Consider the following 19015-nt stretch of genomic DNA (forward strand, 5'->3'; position numbering starts at 1 on the left):
TTATAAATTACTGGAATAAGTTACCTACATGGGTGGTCAAGGCTGACGATTTGGGGAAATTCAAAGATCAGCTGGATAAATACCTACGGGAGGAGGGAAATGCATAGGTTGTCTGTTTACTTTTCTCTTATTATTTATTTATTTATTATCATTTTTTTTTTTGGCTGGTGCAGCATAAGCCATAGGCTTCCTTGCACCATGTAGCCATTGCTAATACTAATAACTTCAGTTCTGGCTGTTTTAAAACGGTTCTTTAAAATACATATATAAAAATTGCGAGTGCCTGCGTGATTTTCGTCAAATATGTTTTCCCATGAAACATCTTTCGTGAGTACAGGGTACACACGCGGTTTTTTTCAGCACAGGTATTCTATTTAGTTTATCAGTAATAGAATATCTTCAAATTTTTCTATTTAGTTTATCAGTTCAATTGATCACTTGGGTTTCAAATCACTGCTAGTTTGAGATCCAATAGTGAGTCCTAAAACAGAAGGTTTGCTTAGGTCATTAAGTGTTTAATATGCTTAAGGGACCACAGGAATTATCGATAGTTTGTTATTCTTTTCTGAATCAATATAATGGAAATGCCAATATGATACTGCATCTTTAAATGCACAGAGTTGTAAGATACTACTCTGTGTTTAGAAGTAAGGTATAGTGGCGGCATCTATTAATGAAAGGTTGAACCCATTGCGCTGCTAAAACGCAAGGCTACAATATTTTCGTAATACTCACTCGTGGAATTATTTTTAATAAACTTTATATCAAAAGTTTGATTGTCTGCCAATTTATTCCATTCTTCATTTCGTAAAAATCACTTTCAGTTGTTGGCAATACTGCATCCATTCAAAAATATGTGTGTTATGCTTTCTCTGAGTAATAGTGTAGTAGATGTCGCTTTTTGTTTTCTTTTCTCAACAATTATTTGAAATATAGGGTATCAATGTGAAACGGAGTAGCGCAATTTTTGTTTTTGTACGTTATGAGTAAATTGCAAAAGCAGGATCAAGGCCATATAGTTAGAGAGAAGAAAGTAAAAAGAAGTAAGAGCCAGGCAGAAACATCAAATGTAGGTTCCTCTGTATCAACCCATTTTACGAGCTCGAATACATCCGTCAACGTAAGTTTCTTATTCAAAAGCTGCGCTTATTACATGTGTATTTTCTATTAAATTGATTCATTGAAACTATGTTCTCACCGCGTTACAGAAGTGTTTGGAATGCTTAATTGGCATTTATCTAATTATCCTAGTAAAAGGAAGAACATAAAGTAAATTAATGCACGTGTTCGATTGTTTTATCTCAAGATGGTCACCATTGGCAGGAAATCAGTTTCTGATTTTTTCGCTGCTTCAGGCTTGGCGCATTTATATCCTAATGGGTTAAATCGGTGTTTCCCAACGTGGGTCCCACGCCCCACATGGGGGAAATTTGATTGTTCAGGGGGGCAATTCAAAAATTGCTCGTCCAGAGTTTAAAACAACCGCCTACTATGACTTAACTTGTACAAAAGAAGAATTGTTGGTAAAGTCTGTTTATTGCTCATACTGCAACTATCAATCGTACTCTTGAGGCTAGTTATGAAATTTCTTTACTCATTGCTAAATCTGGGAAAAATCATACTATAGGAGAGAATTTAATCAAACCATCAATATCAGCATTTCTTAAAACAGTTCTCGAAAAAGATGACAAAGACGTTAAAGCTATGCCACTCAATAACAATACTGTTAGCGAAAGAATAGATGAAATGAGTGAAGATATTGAAATACAACTTGTTGGAAAGCTGAAAACAAGAAAATTCTCAGTGCAAATGGATGACTCAACTTTGAGAGACAGTAAAGCCGTACTGATAACTTATGTAAGATATATTGATAAAGGTAATTTTGCTGAAGAAATGTTATTCTGTAAATCGTTAGAGAGCACCACTACCTCCAAAGATATATATAATAAGCTAAAAAATTACTTAGATGACAATAATATACCAATGAAAAATATAACCTTGCGCTGCAGATGGTGCTCCTAATATGATGGGCAAGAAAAATGGCTGCTTAAAAATTGATGAAAGATGAGAATCCAGAAATGCTTCTTGTGCATTGTGTTAGGGAAAACTTGTCTCTTCAAGCTTTTTTGTGAAGAACAAAATGAAGACCATGTGAGACTTTTACTTCACACTGAAGTAAGGTGGCTCTCGAAAGGGAACTGCTTGAAAAGATTTATGGAACTATTTGATACTATTAGTGACTTTTTAAGTGACAAACCTAAAATGAAACATCTGTTAACGGTCGATGGTAAAGCATTTGTGAGTTATTTAGCCGATATCTTTGAAAAACTAAATATATTAAATAAACAACTTCAAGGAACAAATAAAACTCTCGTCGATGCAAAAGCGAAGACATTTGGTTTCATTACATTTATTAAATTATGTCAAAAATATATTTGTAAAAAAAGTTTGAACAGTTTCGTTGTCTGCAAAAATGTGAAGTGACTGATACCGCTGTATTTGTTATTGTTGATCAGCTGAAAATTCTGTCCGATGATTTAAAAGAAAGGTTTTTTGATTTAAAACAAATTGATTTTCCAACCTGGATGATGCAACCAATGTTAGTGGATTTGTCTGATGTATCAATGCAGTACCAAGAAGAATTCTCAGAAATGCAAAATGATGAGTCAGTTAAAACTTTATTCAATATAAAAGAAGCGATGGCATGGCTTTGTGATGAAACAGAAATAAAATACCCAAATTCAACCAACTTTGCAAGAGAGCTATTGTTACCGTTTCCATCTTCATATTTAGCTGAATGTGGATTTAGTTCCATAAATGATTTGTTACTAAAGAAAAGAAATCGACTGGATATCACAATGTCTATTATATGTTTTGAAAATTTACTTCCTGTTTTTTTCTTAATTTTTCCTAATGATTTCTTCCTAAAACCTAAGTCTCGTGTCCTGAACAAGTTGTAATTAGGCTTCATTTAGGGAATAATTCAATTTTTGAATATAAAAAATATATATATCGGTGTTTCCCAACATTACATAGGGGCCATCAGAAGTTTAGGAAGACTTAGGTGGGGCATGGTAAAAAAAAGGTTGGGAAACACCGGGTTAAATTGTATCAACAAATAAAGACACTTGTTGATAGAAGCTTGATGTTGCATTGAATTTTACAGAATTTTAACATTAAAAGACATCTTACGTTTTGGTTACCTCTCTTTATGCCTTCTGAGATAAAAATTAGGGCAGGAATCTACTAGCTTTCAACTTACGCAAACTTGAAATATTCCTGAGCCAATGCTAAATGATGGACCACATAAAAACAGGACTCCTTTATTTAAGGTTTGACAATTCCAGCTGTGGTATTATTTTATTTTGACTGCTGCTACTTGAAGGAAACATCAGGTGCATTATTGTACAGTTTCCAGCTTTTGTTAGCAGTATTTGAATGGTAGCTGTTCTGACCAGGGAGTGATGCTCCCCATTGTCCTTGTGGATTAATGATGGACTATCTCTTTGAATACTTGTCCCAGGAGCTCAAGATCACTGAGCTTCGGCAGAAAATTTGTACTATAGAAGTTGGCTTTCCTCTAGGAGCTTTCGGTTTTTCCCCCTGACAACTTCAGGTATTGAAAGGTGGTGAATTTTGAAAAGGTTGAGCAGTTTTGGAAAAGTACATTTCATTAAGCACCAACAACTGTGTTTATTTACATCATTTATAATGACAGGTAACACTAGTGGTTAAAAATTTAAATAACAGCTTGTTAAATGACAATGAAAAGAGAATCAGAGATACACTCAGATTCTCTTTTAATGAATATACATCAGAGAATGGCGCACTATAACCTTGCTGTTTTTGTACCACAAAAATCAGATCAACATCAGAGAAAAAAAAAATATATTCCTGTTGTATATTGTAAAAAAATACTATTCTTCTTTTAAGGACTAATTATAACAAGGTATGGTCACTTTTATCATTTTACATGAAATTTTGATTTTAATAACCATGGAGAAATTAGTTTTCTCATATATTAATAAAGATCATTAAGGTTTGTTTTTTCTGCCATTATAACTGCAGCTGATAATTTATATCAGGGTTTCCAAAAATGTGGACCACAGCCCGGTACTGGTCCACAAACAATTCTTCCAACACCGGTCTGTGCTTGAAAAAGTTTGGGAAACCCTGAGTTATATGACTAGTTATAATTATGGCATCAACCTTGGTTTTGTGGAATTAATGTCAGTAAGTTGCTGTTTATTGAAGAGATTAATCATATATTTAATGAAGCATATGTTTTATATATATCTTTTCACTGAAGTGAGGAGATATATAAAGTGACATCAGGCTGACTTGCACAGGCTATCACACTGTCAGCCACATAGCTGTAATTTTCAAGGCCAGTTTGTACTAAGTTACAAACTTATTGAATAAGTAATTGGACTAAAACAGTGAAATGCCACCCTCTTTTGCTTGATTCTTAAAGACAAATGCAATTTCCGACTTGATTTCTTTATATTTCCAGATTGTGAAATGATTTTTACAGAATTTTCTATAAATGAATGGAAAATGGAAAAATGTGTATTTACGTTCACATAGCTTATTTTGTTTGCAAGAAAACACTGTTACCTGTATGCAACCTAAAATGCAAGTAATAGTTGCTTGGAAATGCTCCTGATAGCCAAGTGTAGACACCAGAACTACTGATACAAAGAAAACATGGACTCGACATTTCTGATGAGGGCCAAATCTGTAACAGTATTTTTCTTGAGGCAATCAAAATCAGTTGATGTCTAATAGAATATCCAAATATGTGTAATGGAATATCCAAAAAGAATATCTACAAACAGAAAAATGTTAGATAGCTAACATTTTTGTAGATATTCACAAACACAAACAAACAGAAAATATCTAGAAACAGAAAAATGTTAGATAGCTAATGTTTATTGGGTGAACAATCCTATGGCTGTATTTTAATATAAAGACTTTTTTTAGTAAAATTCAATTTCTAATGCAGTGTGGACTTTAAAAAAATCTTCTGTTTTCCACCTATTTTTTGGAAAGCACTCCTGCTGTTTGCAAAACACCTCCTGTTTGTGTACCTGTTGTTTTGCTCAAAACTTGTTTTCCTTCTTCTTACAAGTCTCTTTTCTCTAACTCTTTTCAAAAGTTAGCAGCTGTACATTGCTTATTTCAACATCAGGATTGGAATTCCCCGATTCCTGTTATCTCTTACAACTTCATGATTTCTCTTAAACTTTTGAGGTTCAGACTCTTCAAAGAGGTGCTGGAGATTTCATCATTGCTTTCTTCAGTTTGCATTTGTGCCTACAACTGTCAAATAGCCCATCATGAGATCTCCTCTATGACACTACATCAATTGATTCATATTGTCAGTATCGAATTCTGAAGTTTTTTTCTTTTGATGTGAAAACATCTTTGGCGGCACCAATTTGTCATGAAAATGCGATTCAGAAATGATGTAAATTACGTCACTTCCTAAATGGTGCTAGCTCAGCAAAATCCAAGCCAATAGCCTAATTACCCACTTGATAGTAGCCATTTTAATGGCTACAATCAAATGTCAGCATCTACAATCAAATGCAGCTACAGGAAGTATGATTGGAACAATACAAGTTATGATAATTCACTTCTGGTGGAATCAGCAAATGGCGTCACTTCCACATTGCATTTTTTGTGACTGATGAGATTTACTCGGTTGAGATGAAATAAAACGCAAATGGCTTCACTTCACACGGTAGATGGCTTTATGTGAAATATCCTTTGCATTTCTTTTAGGTATTTTGATTTGTATATATTGATTATGAAATAAAAGAGCTTTTGTATTATAAATATTTTATTGATCATTCACAAATTTCCATAATTTCAGCTAAAAGACAAGATACAATGGATTTATGATAACTGAAATAAGAGAGACGTGTATTGCAATTGCAACGTATCTAAATGTCTGTGGAAAACATTGATTGAGGTACCCGAATTTGTAGTTGAATTTGAGGGAAAATGCAAGACGATAAAAGAAATTGCTGACAAATACAGTACTTGTATTGTTGCGGTAATATGACAAATACTTGTATTGTTGCAATCGTACTTCATGCAGTAGTATCTGCAGGAAGTATAATTGTGATGTCATACTATTCAACAAATGTGAAAAACTACAATCAAATGGGTAATTAGGCTATTGGCTTGGATTTCACTGAACTCTTCCAAGCCAAGGATGTTTTCACACAAAACATCTTTCATATGTACGAGGTACACGTGTGGTTTTTTATGAAAACCCCAAACTTGAGAGTTATTGTGCCTATAGTACTTAGTACTGTGCATGGGTTGGAGGTTGAGAGAAGATATTTGTTGATATTAGACTTGAACTTCTGTAGATAGTAATTTTCAGGAAATCTGTTTGAAGGAAGGTTGTTCCATAAAACGGAAGTTGAACGAATAAATGAGAAAGAAGAAAAATTGGTTCTGTGAGTTTGAAATTGGACAGCAAAAAGGATGTTGACTGGTTGTGACATGTGTTCGGAGAGCTTTGAAAGAGAGAGCGGGAATTATAGAAGCCAAGTCGGAAGAACAGTGCCCATGGAAGTATCTATAGAAAAGGCATGAAAACAGAAAGTATATGAGACAGAGAGTGGAGAGACTCTGTTAGAGATGAGTCATTAATTAATCTAACTGCCCTCTTTTGAATGGAATATAGAAGCTTGAGAGACATTTTGGGGACAGCCCCAGATGTGGGAACAATATTCTGTGGTAGAGCAAATGAGTGAGATATACAGAGTGAACAGCTGTTTGGAAGAAAAGTAATGAAGTAACATGAGAGGGAAAGAGAAAACCTAGTTTTTTAAATGAAGAGGAAGCAATATTTGTAATGTGCTGAGAGAGAGTGAGAGTGTGTGTGTGTGTCTCTCTGTCAGTCAGGGTAATCTCCAATAGAGATATATGATCTTGCCTAGAAATCAGTGTTATTGAAGATAAGCATAGGAGCAGAAGAATCAAGACAGGACTGAGTTTTAGAACGATTGAAAATCAATTAAGTTATCTTTATCCCACTGAAGAATTATCTGGAGATCAGCATTTAAGGAATTTCTATTCGAGAAGTTGAAACTGTTTGAGCAGGCAAAGTTTCTCAAACTAGAAGGTGGAATGCAATATGTTATCATCGGCAAAACTATGGATAGGATTTCTGGTCAATGGAAGAAGGTCATTAATATACAAAAGGAAAAGAGTGGGAGAAAGAACTGAACTTTGGGGAACACCAGCATTAATAGAGAAGTTAAAAGACAGAGAGCCATCTACCATCATCAGCAGTGAGCGGTCAGAGAGAAAACTGGATACCCAATTACAAAAAACAGTTGGCAAACAAGATGGAAGCTTATTAAGAAGACCTTTATGCTAAACATACTAATCATGACCTTTCGAAGCCTTTGAAAGGTCAAGAGCAACTGCTTGAGTTTCACTGAACTTTTCCATTGAATTTGCCTATAGATTAATAACATAAGCCAGATGTCTTCCACTAACAGAATTCATTCTGGCAATCGTTGATCGCATGGAAGATTTCTAGGTAGTTTGAGTTGGCAGTTAATTGATTTCTCTATTACTTTAGAAATAGAAGAACAATTACAATGGGACAATAATTGGATGGGAGGGATTTGTCACCCTTTTTAGGAACTGGCTGGATATGAGAAAATTTACAAGCAGAAGGAAGGGAAAACAAGTGAAGAAATACATTCAGGACCTGGAGCTTTCTTAGTATCAAGATTCGTAAAAATCCTTCTGACGTCCTTTTGACAGAAGACTACAGGAGGCATTAAATGGAGCATACTGGGAATGGCGGGAGCTGGTATACCAAGATCTTTAATACTTGAGTTGGAAGAAAAATAGGATGTTAGCAGTTCAGCTTTATCCTTAGCTGAAGTAGCAATAGAACCATCTAGTTTTGACAGAGTTGGGAACAGAGATGGGCAAAAGTTGCGGCCAATAGCTTTGTCAAGAGACCAGAATGCTCGGCTACCATTTGGATAAGAAGCAAGTTTTCTACTCTTAGTCTGTTTGAAATATAGTTTGGACTTATTATTATTTACTGCTTTACAATTATTTCGAGCTTTGGTGTAGGCAGAAAATGAATCTGGAGATTTGGATACAAGCCAATTACGATATGCGACATTCTTCTTTTGAACAGCCTTAGTGCATTTATCGGAAAATCAAGGTTTAGATAAAGGACAAGATTTTAAGGTGGAGTGGGGTATAAAGGATGTCATCCTTATAAGAACAATTTCACTGACACGATCTGAGCAAATGTTGACATCAGAAGTTTTGGAACAGTAATCTGACTAAGGAAAGGAAGAAAAGAAATCTTGCAGATTATCCCATTTTGCATTCTTGTAATGCTAAAGAACACTAAGTTGAGAATGGCCACAAGAGAAAGGCTCCATTGGAGAAGAGACTATGATCAAGTTGTTATCTGATGTGCCTAGAGGACTACTCACCTTGACTGTGTTCAGTAGAACTTCAATTGTCCGTCGATACGGGACCGAGACCATGACGGATAATCGAAAAGATGGATAATAGAATATGAACATTAAAAACATTATACACACAATAGACCGGGTCATCTAACTTGTTTATTTTATTACATAATACATAACCTAATTACATTTAATTAAGCTTTATTATTTATTTTTTACCTGGTCATCAAAAAATCATAGTACAGATATCTACATACATACCTATTTTTAATATTTTGATGTACATTGTCTAGTAATGTCAAAAATATTTAAAAGAAAAGAAAATTATATACATACAACATCATTCTAATGTCATTAAAGAAATTTAAAAGAAAACAACATTACATAATTAAATTTCTTTTCTAAAAAAAGTCAATCAATTTCTTTTGTTTCATTACCCATTGAGCCTTTTGGGAGGCAATGTTATGAATTTTACGCAAAAATAAAACTTGCGTAGCATCTACTTCTTCTTGTACCTCAAACCACTCATTGCACTTTGACAACATAGTTTCAGCTTCACAGTGGCTAATTATGTTTGTAGTTCCATCAGCAGCAGCTTTTTCTTCTTCAGTTTCAGAATCATCCGAAATTGTCATCACTCTTTGCACAATTTCATTGTTGTTTAAAATTTCACATCCGACTTCCATTTTGTCCATATTCAGCCAATCATTTACTTCCTCCATCGAAATATTTTTAAAACCAGGAATATTCAAACATAACTGCAAAATTTCAATTTCTTTTGGAATGGTTTCTGTATCACTTGAATATATTTCTTGCCACAACTTATTCCAGCTTCTTTGTATTGTTTGAACTGGAACATCATTCCAGGCATCAGTGACATTGAAAATTGCTTCTTTTATAGTGTAGCTTTTCCAAAACTCTATCACATCTAATTTATTTTCTGCTGAACAAGTTTTTGAATGAACATTTTGTATAACGATGTTTCATACTATCAATCACGCCTTGGTCCAGTGGTTGAATGATGATGTCATGTTTGCTGGCAGAAAGTGGCATGATATTTTGCCATCTTTTTAAATCACATACGTGTGTGGGATGAGTAGGCATATTGTCCATCAGTAGCATTGTATATTGTGATAAACATTTTGATGCCAAATGTGATCTTACACATGGATTTTTTATGAAACCAGTCATGAAATATATCTTGGCTCATCCACACTTGGTTTTGTGAGAATTATTTAACTAGCAAAGCATTAAAATTAATATTTTTAAATGATTTAGGCTTTTTTGGTTTTCCTATAACAACCAAAGGCAATTTGACTGCTGCTGGCATTAGCATGTACTATTATAGTGATGCGATCTTTTTGCATCTTATATCCCGGTGCCATATGTTCGGTCGTTGAGGCCACTGTCTTTTGAGGTAGTGCATTCCAGTTAAGGCCAGTCTCATCACAGTTGTATATTTGGTCTTTAACAAACTCGATCAGCTATTTCCTTCTGTAGTTTTTAACGAAAAAAACAGAAATTTTGCTCTATCTGCACTTAGCTTCTCACCCTGGATCGACAACTGTCGAATACCATGGCAAAACTTACAACCCTCCAATGCTAGCCTTGACTGAAGGATCTCAGCCTAGTTTTTTTATTGATTTCATTGGCTTTTTCAATTATTATAGGTCTGACAATGGAATTCCTTGGCTATGTTTTTGAACAAACCATTGAAACATTGCAGTATCAAATTGTTTATTTTTAGCAAGCTTCATTTTTTATGACTTTTAACATTACCATTAGTGGTTTCCATTTTCAACACATGGTGGTCAGTTTTGTTTGTATCACATTTTATATCGTTTACTATTTTTCTTCCTATTCCATAAACTGATGCTATACTTGTAGCACTTTCACCTTTTCTTAGACGATTGATTATTTAAATTTTTTGTGATAATCCCGACACTACTTGCTTATGTTTCTCTGTCATTTCAATGGGTTTACTAAATAAAATTATTAAAATGTGAAATAAGAGGTTAAAGTACAACTGTATACAGCGAGTTGTAAACAAAGACTGAGTGACACATGGCGCCAATATCACAATACATTATGGTGTAGTGGGGTTAAGTTACAGTTAACAGAGACTGATGGTAAATAGGGTGACGGACAATTGAAGTTCTACTATACTTAGAAGTGCTGTTTGTGAGAAAAAGATCAACCTTGTTGGCTGCATGGTTAGGATTGTCTGGTACTGTGGTAGGTAAAGGAATAATCTGTGCGAGGTCTCAGCATCTAGCCCATCTGAATCCGTATGAGTAGAAAACAGAAGCTAGCTGGAATTATGAACATTAAAATCACAAAGGAAAATTACCTCACTGTTAGGAAAGTTGGCATGGAGAAATTCAAATTGCAAAGAGAGGAACTCAAAGAAATTCAAGTGATTAGTGAAGTTGGGAGAACGATAGAGGCAACAGATCGATTTGACAGAATGTGGTTGAGAGATTTTAAGCCAGAGAAGATTGAAAAGAGGATATTCCAAATTACTTAGTCTCTGACAGGGAATATCAGAATATGCACAAGTACCACCTTTGAGGCAAAAGGAATCGTACAGCAAATAATTCGGACATCTGAGATGAACAGTAATTGAGTCAACCGATAACTGAGATTCTGTCAGAAAAAGTACATGGTGTTTGGCAGACTGTAAGTGGAAATGGACATCATTGAGATTAGATATCCTGAAAGAGGCCTCTGAGGTCGGGAAAACTCATGTCTAAGAATATATAAATTCATACACCGACCATTGAATAAAATTTAATATGACTACAATCTTTACACAAAAATATTTACAATAAACTATTACGGAATGCTAAAAACTGTAATAAAAGATCATTTACAATAAAATTTGCTAAAATATAAAACATTAAAAGCGCTAAAAATCTGAAGCTTTCGGGAGCGTCAGCTCCCTTCTTCAACAGTGATATGACTTCCTGCAACATCTCCTTAAGTAGCAGGCCCACGGTACCTCCACACGTGGTATTTCTCCACGTGGTTCAATCGGCACATGGTCAGAACTGGAAGCAGAAATGTCTCGGGAACGTGGCAAAGAAAATCGTTCATCCGACCTTAATATAATTGTTTCAAAGATAGGATTAATACATATACCTCTATCTCTATTCATTGTATTCCTACTGGATGAACTAATCCGTAAACCCTCGAGCCATTTACGCTCCCAGTATCCATGTACACGATCCAACATAATAGCGTCCTCCGGGGAGATTTGATGCTGCTTCTCCCAAAAATGTTCGGCCACAGCAGACTTGTTGTATTCAGCGGTTCTTATGGCATTTAAATGTTCCCCCAGATGATCCCTGAGCCGTCGTTTTGTTTCCCCCACATAACACTCCCCACAATCCGGGCATTCTATTCTATAAACCACTCCACTACTAAGATCTTTTGGTACGCGGTCTTTGACCTGAGACACAGCTGTGCACAGCTTCCGCCCAGGAAGCTGTATACAGCGTGTCCCATAACCCCATAAAATTCTTGCTAGATGTTCAGTAAGGCCCGGATAGTAGGGGATGTATGCGGTGGCTACCGGAACGAACGACTCCCTACGTTCGGACACTCCTCTACTATATCTATCCAGGATCCTCTGGGGGTATCCGCACTTTCTAAGTTCTGCCGTGACATGATTAACTTCTTTTTCTTTATCCTCAGAAGTGGTACAGTGTGATCTTACTCTGTCAAATAAAGCTTTTGCAACACTATTCTTATATTGTCCAGCTTGTGCTGAATTGAAATGGGTGTATTGACCTCTACACATGGGTTTTTTAAAAACTGACGTCTTAAGTCTAAAACCCACCCTGGAGATCAATACATCCAAAAATGACAGGGTACCACCCGTTTCCACCTCTGAGGTAAATTGTATAAATTGGGAGAAGCTATTAAGCCAGCAAACGGCATCATCCTCCCTCCCCTTCTGGACCAGGGCAAAGGTATCATCAACATATCTTCTCCAATTCCTAATAGGAAACGAACACCCACTAAAAACCCTACTTTCCAACTCCTCCATAGCCAGATTGGCCACGGTGGCACTAATGGGTGAACCCATGGCAGTACTGCGAACCTGCTTATACATAGTTCCTTGAAACAACATGGTAGTACTAGCTAGACATAATTCTACACCGGTGCAAATGACTTCCACACCGAGAAGTGATCTATTACCAAGGGAGGCATCCCTGGTCAATGCCATTTTTACACAATATACTGCATGACTAATAGGAATACATGTAAATAAAGATATAACGTCAAAAGAGATCATGCTCTCATCATCATTTATAGTCAAATTCCCCACAAAATTCACAAACTCTCTACTGTCTTTAACAACATATTCGGACTGCCCCACTATGGGTGCAATTAATTTAGCTGATAGCGCATCGGAAAGACTCCCTATAAATGAAACTATAGGTCTCAAGGGCACTTCTGCCTTATGAATTTTTGGCAGTCCGTAGAATTGCGGGAGTTGACTACCTGTAGTGTGTAATGACCAGTAAGTCTCCTTGGAAATCTTCTCCGTGTTCAACCAGGATTGTATCAGTTTATTGACTCGCCGTTCCAGCCCCACCAACGGGTTCTTCTGGATCACCTTATAAGTGTTATTATCTTGTAGAAGATCCAAAGCCTTCTTATTATAATCTTCTGTATTCAGGACCACCGTTGATCTCCCTTTATCTGCTGGTAAAACAACTATTCCTTTGTCTCTTCTCAATTCCTCTAGAGCTCTCTTTTGACTAAGGCTGAGATTCGGGGGTGCCTTCCTCACCTGACTCAACACTGCAGCTGACTTCACCTGGATTTCATTAGCTAAAGGCTCAGGAAACTTATTAATGGCCCGTTCAATACCCATTGCTATCTCCGCAATGGGGGGTTTCGAAGACACCAGAGTGAACTTGGGGCCTAAACTAAGGACTGCCTCCTGTTCTTTCGTGAGCTGTCTATTACTCAAATTATGTATAAAATGGGTGCTATTATCATATCGCTGTACCACATTTTCACTCACCAACCTATTAAACTTCATGATTTGTCTTTGTCTATATGACTCTGCTACCCTAACAACTTTATCCGAGACTAACCTTCTAATAAGAGCTAGGTGTCTAGAAGAAACATTGCTACCAATATTACCTAAATACATGCCAATTTGTCGTCTAGTAAATCTGAGATCTTCATGCAGCTTACGAATCCAAACATTCATAATACTCTTTTGAAAACGCACAGTGGCCCGTACTAATCGAACATCCTGGAAAGGTAACTTAACCCTAAATCCGTGCGGTACCAGCCCTTGCGCTCTGCAACGGTACGCAAATCTTAAATGCTGTTGTTGTCTAGCTTCTTTTACACAATACTTCTGATACTGTCGGAGATGCTGCACAACTGTATGGCCATAACTACTCACAATATCCTGAAAGAGGCCTCTGAGGTCGGGAAAACTCATGTCTAAGAATATATAAATTCATACACCGACCATTGAATAAAATTTAAAATTTAATATGACTATGACTACAATCTTTACACAAAAATATTTACAATAAACTATTACGGAATGCTAAAAACTGTAATAAAAGATCATTTACAATAAAATTTGTTAAAATATAAAACATTAAAAGCGCTAAAAATCTTTCGGGAGCGTCAGCTCCCTTCTTCAACAGTGATATGACTTCCTGCAACATCTCCTTAAGTAGCAGGCCCACGGTACCTCCACACGTGGTATTTCTCCACGTGGTTCAATCGGCACATGGTCAGAACTGGAAGCGGAAATGTCTCGGGAACGTGGCAAAGAAAATCGTTTGACCTGGTCAAAGACCGTACCAAAAGATCTTAGTAGTGGAGTGGTTTATAGAATAGAATGCCCGGATTGTGGGGAGTGTTATGTGGGGGAAACAAAACGACAGCTCAGGGATCGTCTGGGGGAACATTTAAATGCCATAAGAACCGCTGAATACAACAAGTCTGCTGTGGCCGAACATTTTTGGGAGAAGCAGCATCAAATCTCCCCGGAGGACGCTATTATTTTGGATCGTGCACATGGATACTGGGAGCGTAAATGGCTCGAGGGTTTACGGATTAGTTCATCCAGTAGGAATACAATGAATAGAGATAGAGGTATACGTATTAATCCTATCTTTGAAACAATTATATTAAGGTCGGATGAACGATTTTCTTTGCCACGTTCCCGAGACATTTCCGCTTCCGGTTCTGACCATGTGCGATTGAACCACGTGGAGAAATACCACGTGTGGAGGTACCGTGGGCCTGCTACTTAAGGAGATGTTGCAGGAAGTCATATCACTGTTGAAGAAGGGAGCTGACGCTCCCGAAAGCTTCAGATTTTTAGCGCTTTTAATGTTTTATATTTTAGCAAATTTTATTGTAAATGATCTTTTATTACAGTTTTTAGCATTCCGTAATAGTTTATTGTAAATATTGTTGTGTAAAGATTGTAGTCATATTAAATTTTAAATTTTATTCAATGGGCGGTGTATGAATTTATATATTCTTGGACATTGAGATTAGAGCGGAGACTATGTGTATTTGTGAAATGAATGAGGAAGTGTTTGGGAGGTTTAGATCTTTTTGCAGATAATTTTGCTCTATTAGTTTGACAGCTAAGGTAAAGAAAGCCAACACGAGAATCATTGCAAACTTCGGACTTTTTACCGGCCAAACTAGTTTGCCACTACCCCACTCTAGTGCTGCTCGCTCGGTAAACAGATGGTAGGTGTTATCGGTCTGGAGTAGTAAAGAACGATATATTGATTGACAGGTAGGTGTGACAGATGATGTATGATTGGTGTGTGGATGCAACAGATAACATTGGTTTAGTCATTGGTTGGCATTATGACGTATATTAATGAGTAAAGAGTGGTGCATAATTAGTTTTGTAATGAATAGTATACAGATATTTCCCGACTTTACGAGTCAATTCGTTCCTAGCGCACCCTTGTAAAGCAGGAATTTATTTCCCATATATGTAATGTTAAAAATAGGGGTTACGTTCTCAACAGTGAAATTAGTTAGCTAATTAGTTTGTTTAAACAATGATTGATTTATTCAAAGAAATGAAAACGTAGCCTGTAAAATAAGCAAATTATAATAATAAAGAAATTATTTATCACTTACAAATGTTATAAATAATGTTTATTTTTAATCATCATCATCATCATCAACTAAATGCACACTCGTTGATCACTCATTATTGGCTTGGCACTTGTTGGTTTGTTGCACAAGGAGTTGTCTAATTCAGAAATGCTTTAAGAGGCATTTGTTTCCAAGATAATCTTCTCTTTTCTTTATAAATTTCAATAGCACGCATGAGCATTTTTTAACGGAATGCACAAATTGCAACTAACATGATTTGCGTGGAGTAACAAGTTTGCGAAGCTTAAAAAAAAGGAATGAAAAGAAGATTCTGAAAATTTATTTTTGTTTTTTATACGATTGAAGATTTCAGTGAATTGGAACTCATTTCACCGTAATACCGTAACATAAAAAACCACACAATTCCAGCTATCGGTATTTTTGCAAATGCAATAACATGTAGTTTACTACCTGTTTATAACTGATTGCATTAACAGAAAAGCCCAATAAACCAGAAAGTGCAAATTGTTTTTGTTTTTTGGTAGTGGCCTCCAGAAATGTGTTTTAGAAAAATATCACAAAGGCGTTCAAAATTGATTTCTATAATGGAACATATGGTAACGATGAAAGTGTAGTGCATTTTAATGATTTGAATCGGTAATACAATTTACACTATAAAAATGACCTTTTAAAGAGTTATGTAGTGAAAATTTCAACTTCCAAGGTTGTGGAATGAATTACCAAAAAACAATGAGTTATTGGGTTCCCATTATGATATTTTCACGATACGACGGTGTCTCTGGAACGGATTAATATCGTAAAGTGGGGGTACACTATCATATAGCTATGAGCGTGGTTTGAAATGCGCCATTTATTAATGTTTAACATTCATTTTTTGCAATTAATGTTCATATTTTCAATTTTGTTGATACTTGATACTTTGAAAAAAAAAAACGCTAAACTTTGGAATAAAAAAAAAAAGCATAAACCCGGGAACTTGTAAAGCAAGAACTGCCGTAATATTAACGACAAATCTTTTAAAGATAGAAGAAATTTGTACAGAAAAACGAAATGTTGCTTGATTTTCTTTTTTTTTTTTATGAAAACTAAATTAATAAGACCAAAGCTGTATTGTTTTAAGTGCAATGATTATTTTAAACTAATTGAATCACGAACTGAGTCATGTGGCAAGTTCTGGCATTGTAAAAAATTTTCTGCACAAATGTCTTTAAAAATAAACAAAAATAACAACAAAATAAAAATAAAGTAATAAAAAATTAATTTTTTGTTAATAAACAGTTACCAATCAGTATGTCGTTTGTCACACATAACTGTCAATCGTTCTTGACTTTAACTCTAGACTGATAACACCTACTCTCTGTTTACCGAGCGAGCAGCGCTAGAGTGTGGTAGCAGGAAACTAGTTTGGCCGGTAAGAAGTCTGAAGTTTGCCGTGGTTCTCACGTTGGCTTTCTTTACCTTTGCCATTTGACAATATATGGTATATTCAGTGGTAAGAAAAGGTGGGGAAGGGGACATGCTGTATGGAGTAATGAAATTTTTAGATATGGCGAACACATGGTAAGAATATACTCATGACATAACATGGCCTCGACAATGCCCACCGCGCACACACTACTCAGATTCCCTCCAGTCACTGTCTGGCAGAGTAGAGGCAGTGAGATATTACTAGCTGATCCAGAAGCCTCCTAGAGCATTACCAATTGGTTCAGTCTGGTGTACTAACTAGTGGCTGGCCTGCGAACACGTTTTAGAGCTGTACCCTCGAAATGTTAGGAAGATTGGATCTCGCCGTGGTGTCCATCATAACCTCAAATGACATTCATACTGCATGATGTAAAAAATGAGGAGGGTTTACTGGACCTTTGCTCTAGAGACTAAACATGGGTTCCACTACTTCAAGCCTCCAATAAGCAAAGTGGTGGTATTGTACTGGTTGATGAGTCATCTACCAGGCAATTGCCAGGGTTATCAGGTATTGCCTGGCCATTGCTCCTTGTGGTGTGAATGCCACATCTCAATCCCTGTTTACGTTAGTTTATACCTCCCACAGTGTGCTAGGTGCCGTATTTCAGGACTTGCACATGGGGGTTATACCTAGGGTTATTCAGTCCCACCATCGAGGTGGGACTGAATAACCCAATTTGTATGCGACAGCCAAATCCTCTGCAAGCAGAGGATTTGGCTGTCGCATACAAATTGGGTTTCACCGAAATTAGGTCCATTTGACTATGAGTTCCATCAGTGTTTTAGACTCCCAGGTAGCAAGCACAGCTTTAAGGACACCCTCAAGGACCACATGTCCTTGAGTTAAGGTGTTTTCCCTTGTCTGAAATTTCCTCTGTGATATTTTCCTGCATTTCTTGGAAATCATCATAGCTCTGGACAGACAACTTGTGTAATTGAGACCCCCTAATATTAGAGGGTCTTAATTACCAAGTTGTCTGACCTGTCTAGTATCAAGTTTTGAGAAAATAGGATTCCCATAATGTTTTTTATACGATGTCAAGTTCTGGACAAATTGCAGGAAAAGCTTTCTCCAACAGCCCATCATAGTGGAATGCTTGCTATCTTGAGACAATGTATTATACTGTCATTAAGATGTTATACCTTCTTCCAAAACTGTGTGAAGATTGTCGCTTCCTTCCCATCAATAGCAGTAATACCTTGCATCATGGTATCATTCTTGCCAAATAATACTGCTTGAAGATGACCCTTTCATTTATAGGCTGGAACAGGGAAGTGGTGTTTGGGGGGGTGAAAGGAAGAGGAGGGCAAGAATTACAGTATGAGAAGGATGGTCAGGAGCACTGCCAAGTATTAATAATGTCTTAAGTGAGTTCCACTTCCAGTAAAAAAAAACAAAACAGTTCAGAAACCAGTCTGGAAAAGCGTTGCAATAACCCATACTATTTTATTTGATTTCCTAATTAAAAAAAAAAATACTAAGTGAAGACTTTGAAGCATTTTTGAAAACCTGTAGGTTCTTAAAAGTGGCTTTAATTTTAAGTCACCAGCATTGCCACCTATTAATAAGCTCAAATAATCTTTCACAGTTTTGAAACCAGGCAATTTTTTTCTATGTTACTGTCTTTTTTCTTTCCTTGAATCAGTGCGCATTTAACTGATTCAAGTGTTTCATTCCTTCCATTATGTTACTATGTGCACCTGTTTCCTCACTTTTTCTCTTTTCACTAATCTGAAATATGCATCAAAAAATATATCGAAAATGAAACCCAAAATGATGTTATCGTTTATACTCTGGCACAACCATTAGGTCAGCAGAGTTTATAATTAACCATTTTAATACTGAATACAATTGTTAATCATATTTAGCAGTAACATAGGCTTGAGTCATGATTCATTCAAAACACGTTCTCTTCACACGTGCTTTGAGTTAAAGGAGTCGC

At 36.1% G+C, this 19015-nt stretch overlaps 1 protein-coding gene across 2 annotated transcripts in view; it reads left to right on the top strand.

Annotated features, from left to right (window-relative positions):
* Positions 1-837: 837 nt before the first annotated feature.
* thoc5 (THO complex subunit 5) overlaps positions 838-19015 on the top strand; it is a 388780-nt gene continuing 370602 nt past the window's right edge. Inside the window, exon 1 of one of the 2 annotated variants that reach the window (XM_090373524.1) lies at positions 838-1120. In XM_090373524.1, the coding sequence (XP_090229650.1) occupies positions 983-1120 (138 nt within the window). In that variant the 5' untranslated portion in view covers positions 838-982. The remainder of the gene's footprint in view (positions 1121-19015) is intronic. The other variant, XM_090373522.1, reaches the window with a different exon arrangement.

This window comes from Mastigoproctus giganteus, chromosome 5, assembly GCF_048544385.1.
Source record: "Mastigoproctus giganteus isolate SK-2022 chromosome 5, ASM4854438v1, whole genome shotgun sequence".
Taxonomy (NCBI): Eukaryota; Metazoa; Arthropoda; class Arachnida; order Uropygi; family Thelyphonidae; genus Mastigoproctus; species Mastigoproctus giganteus.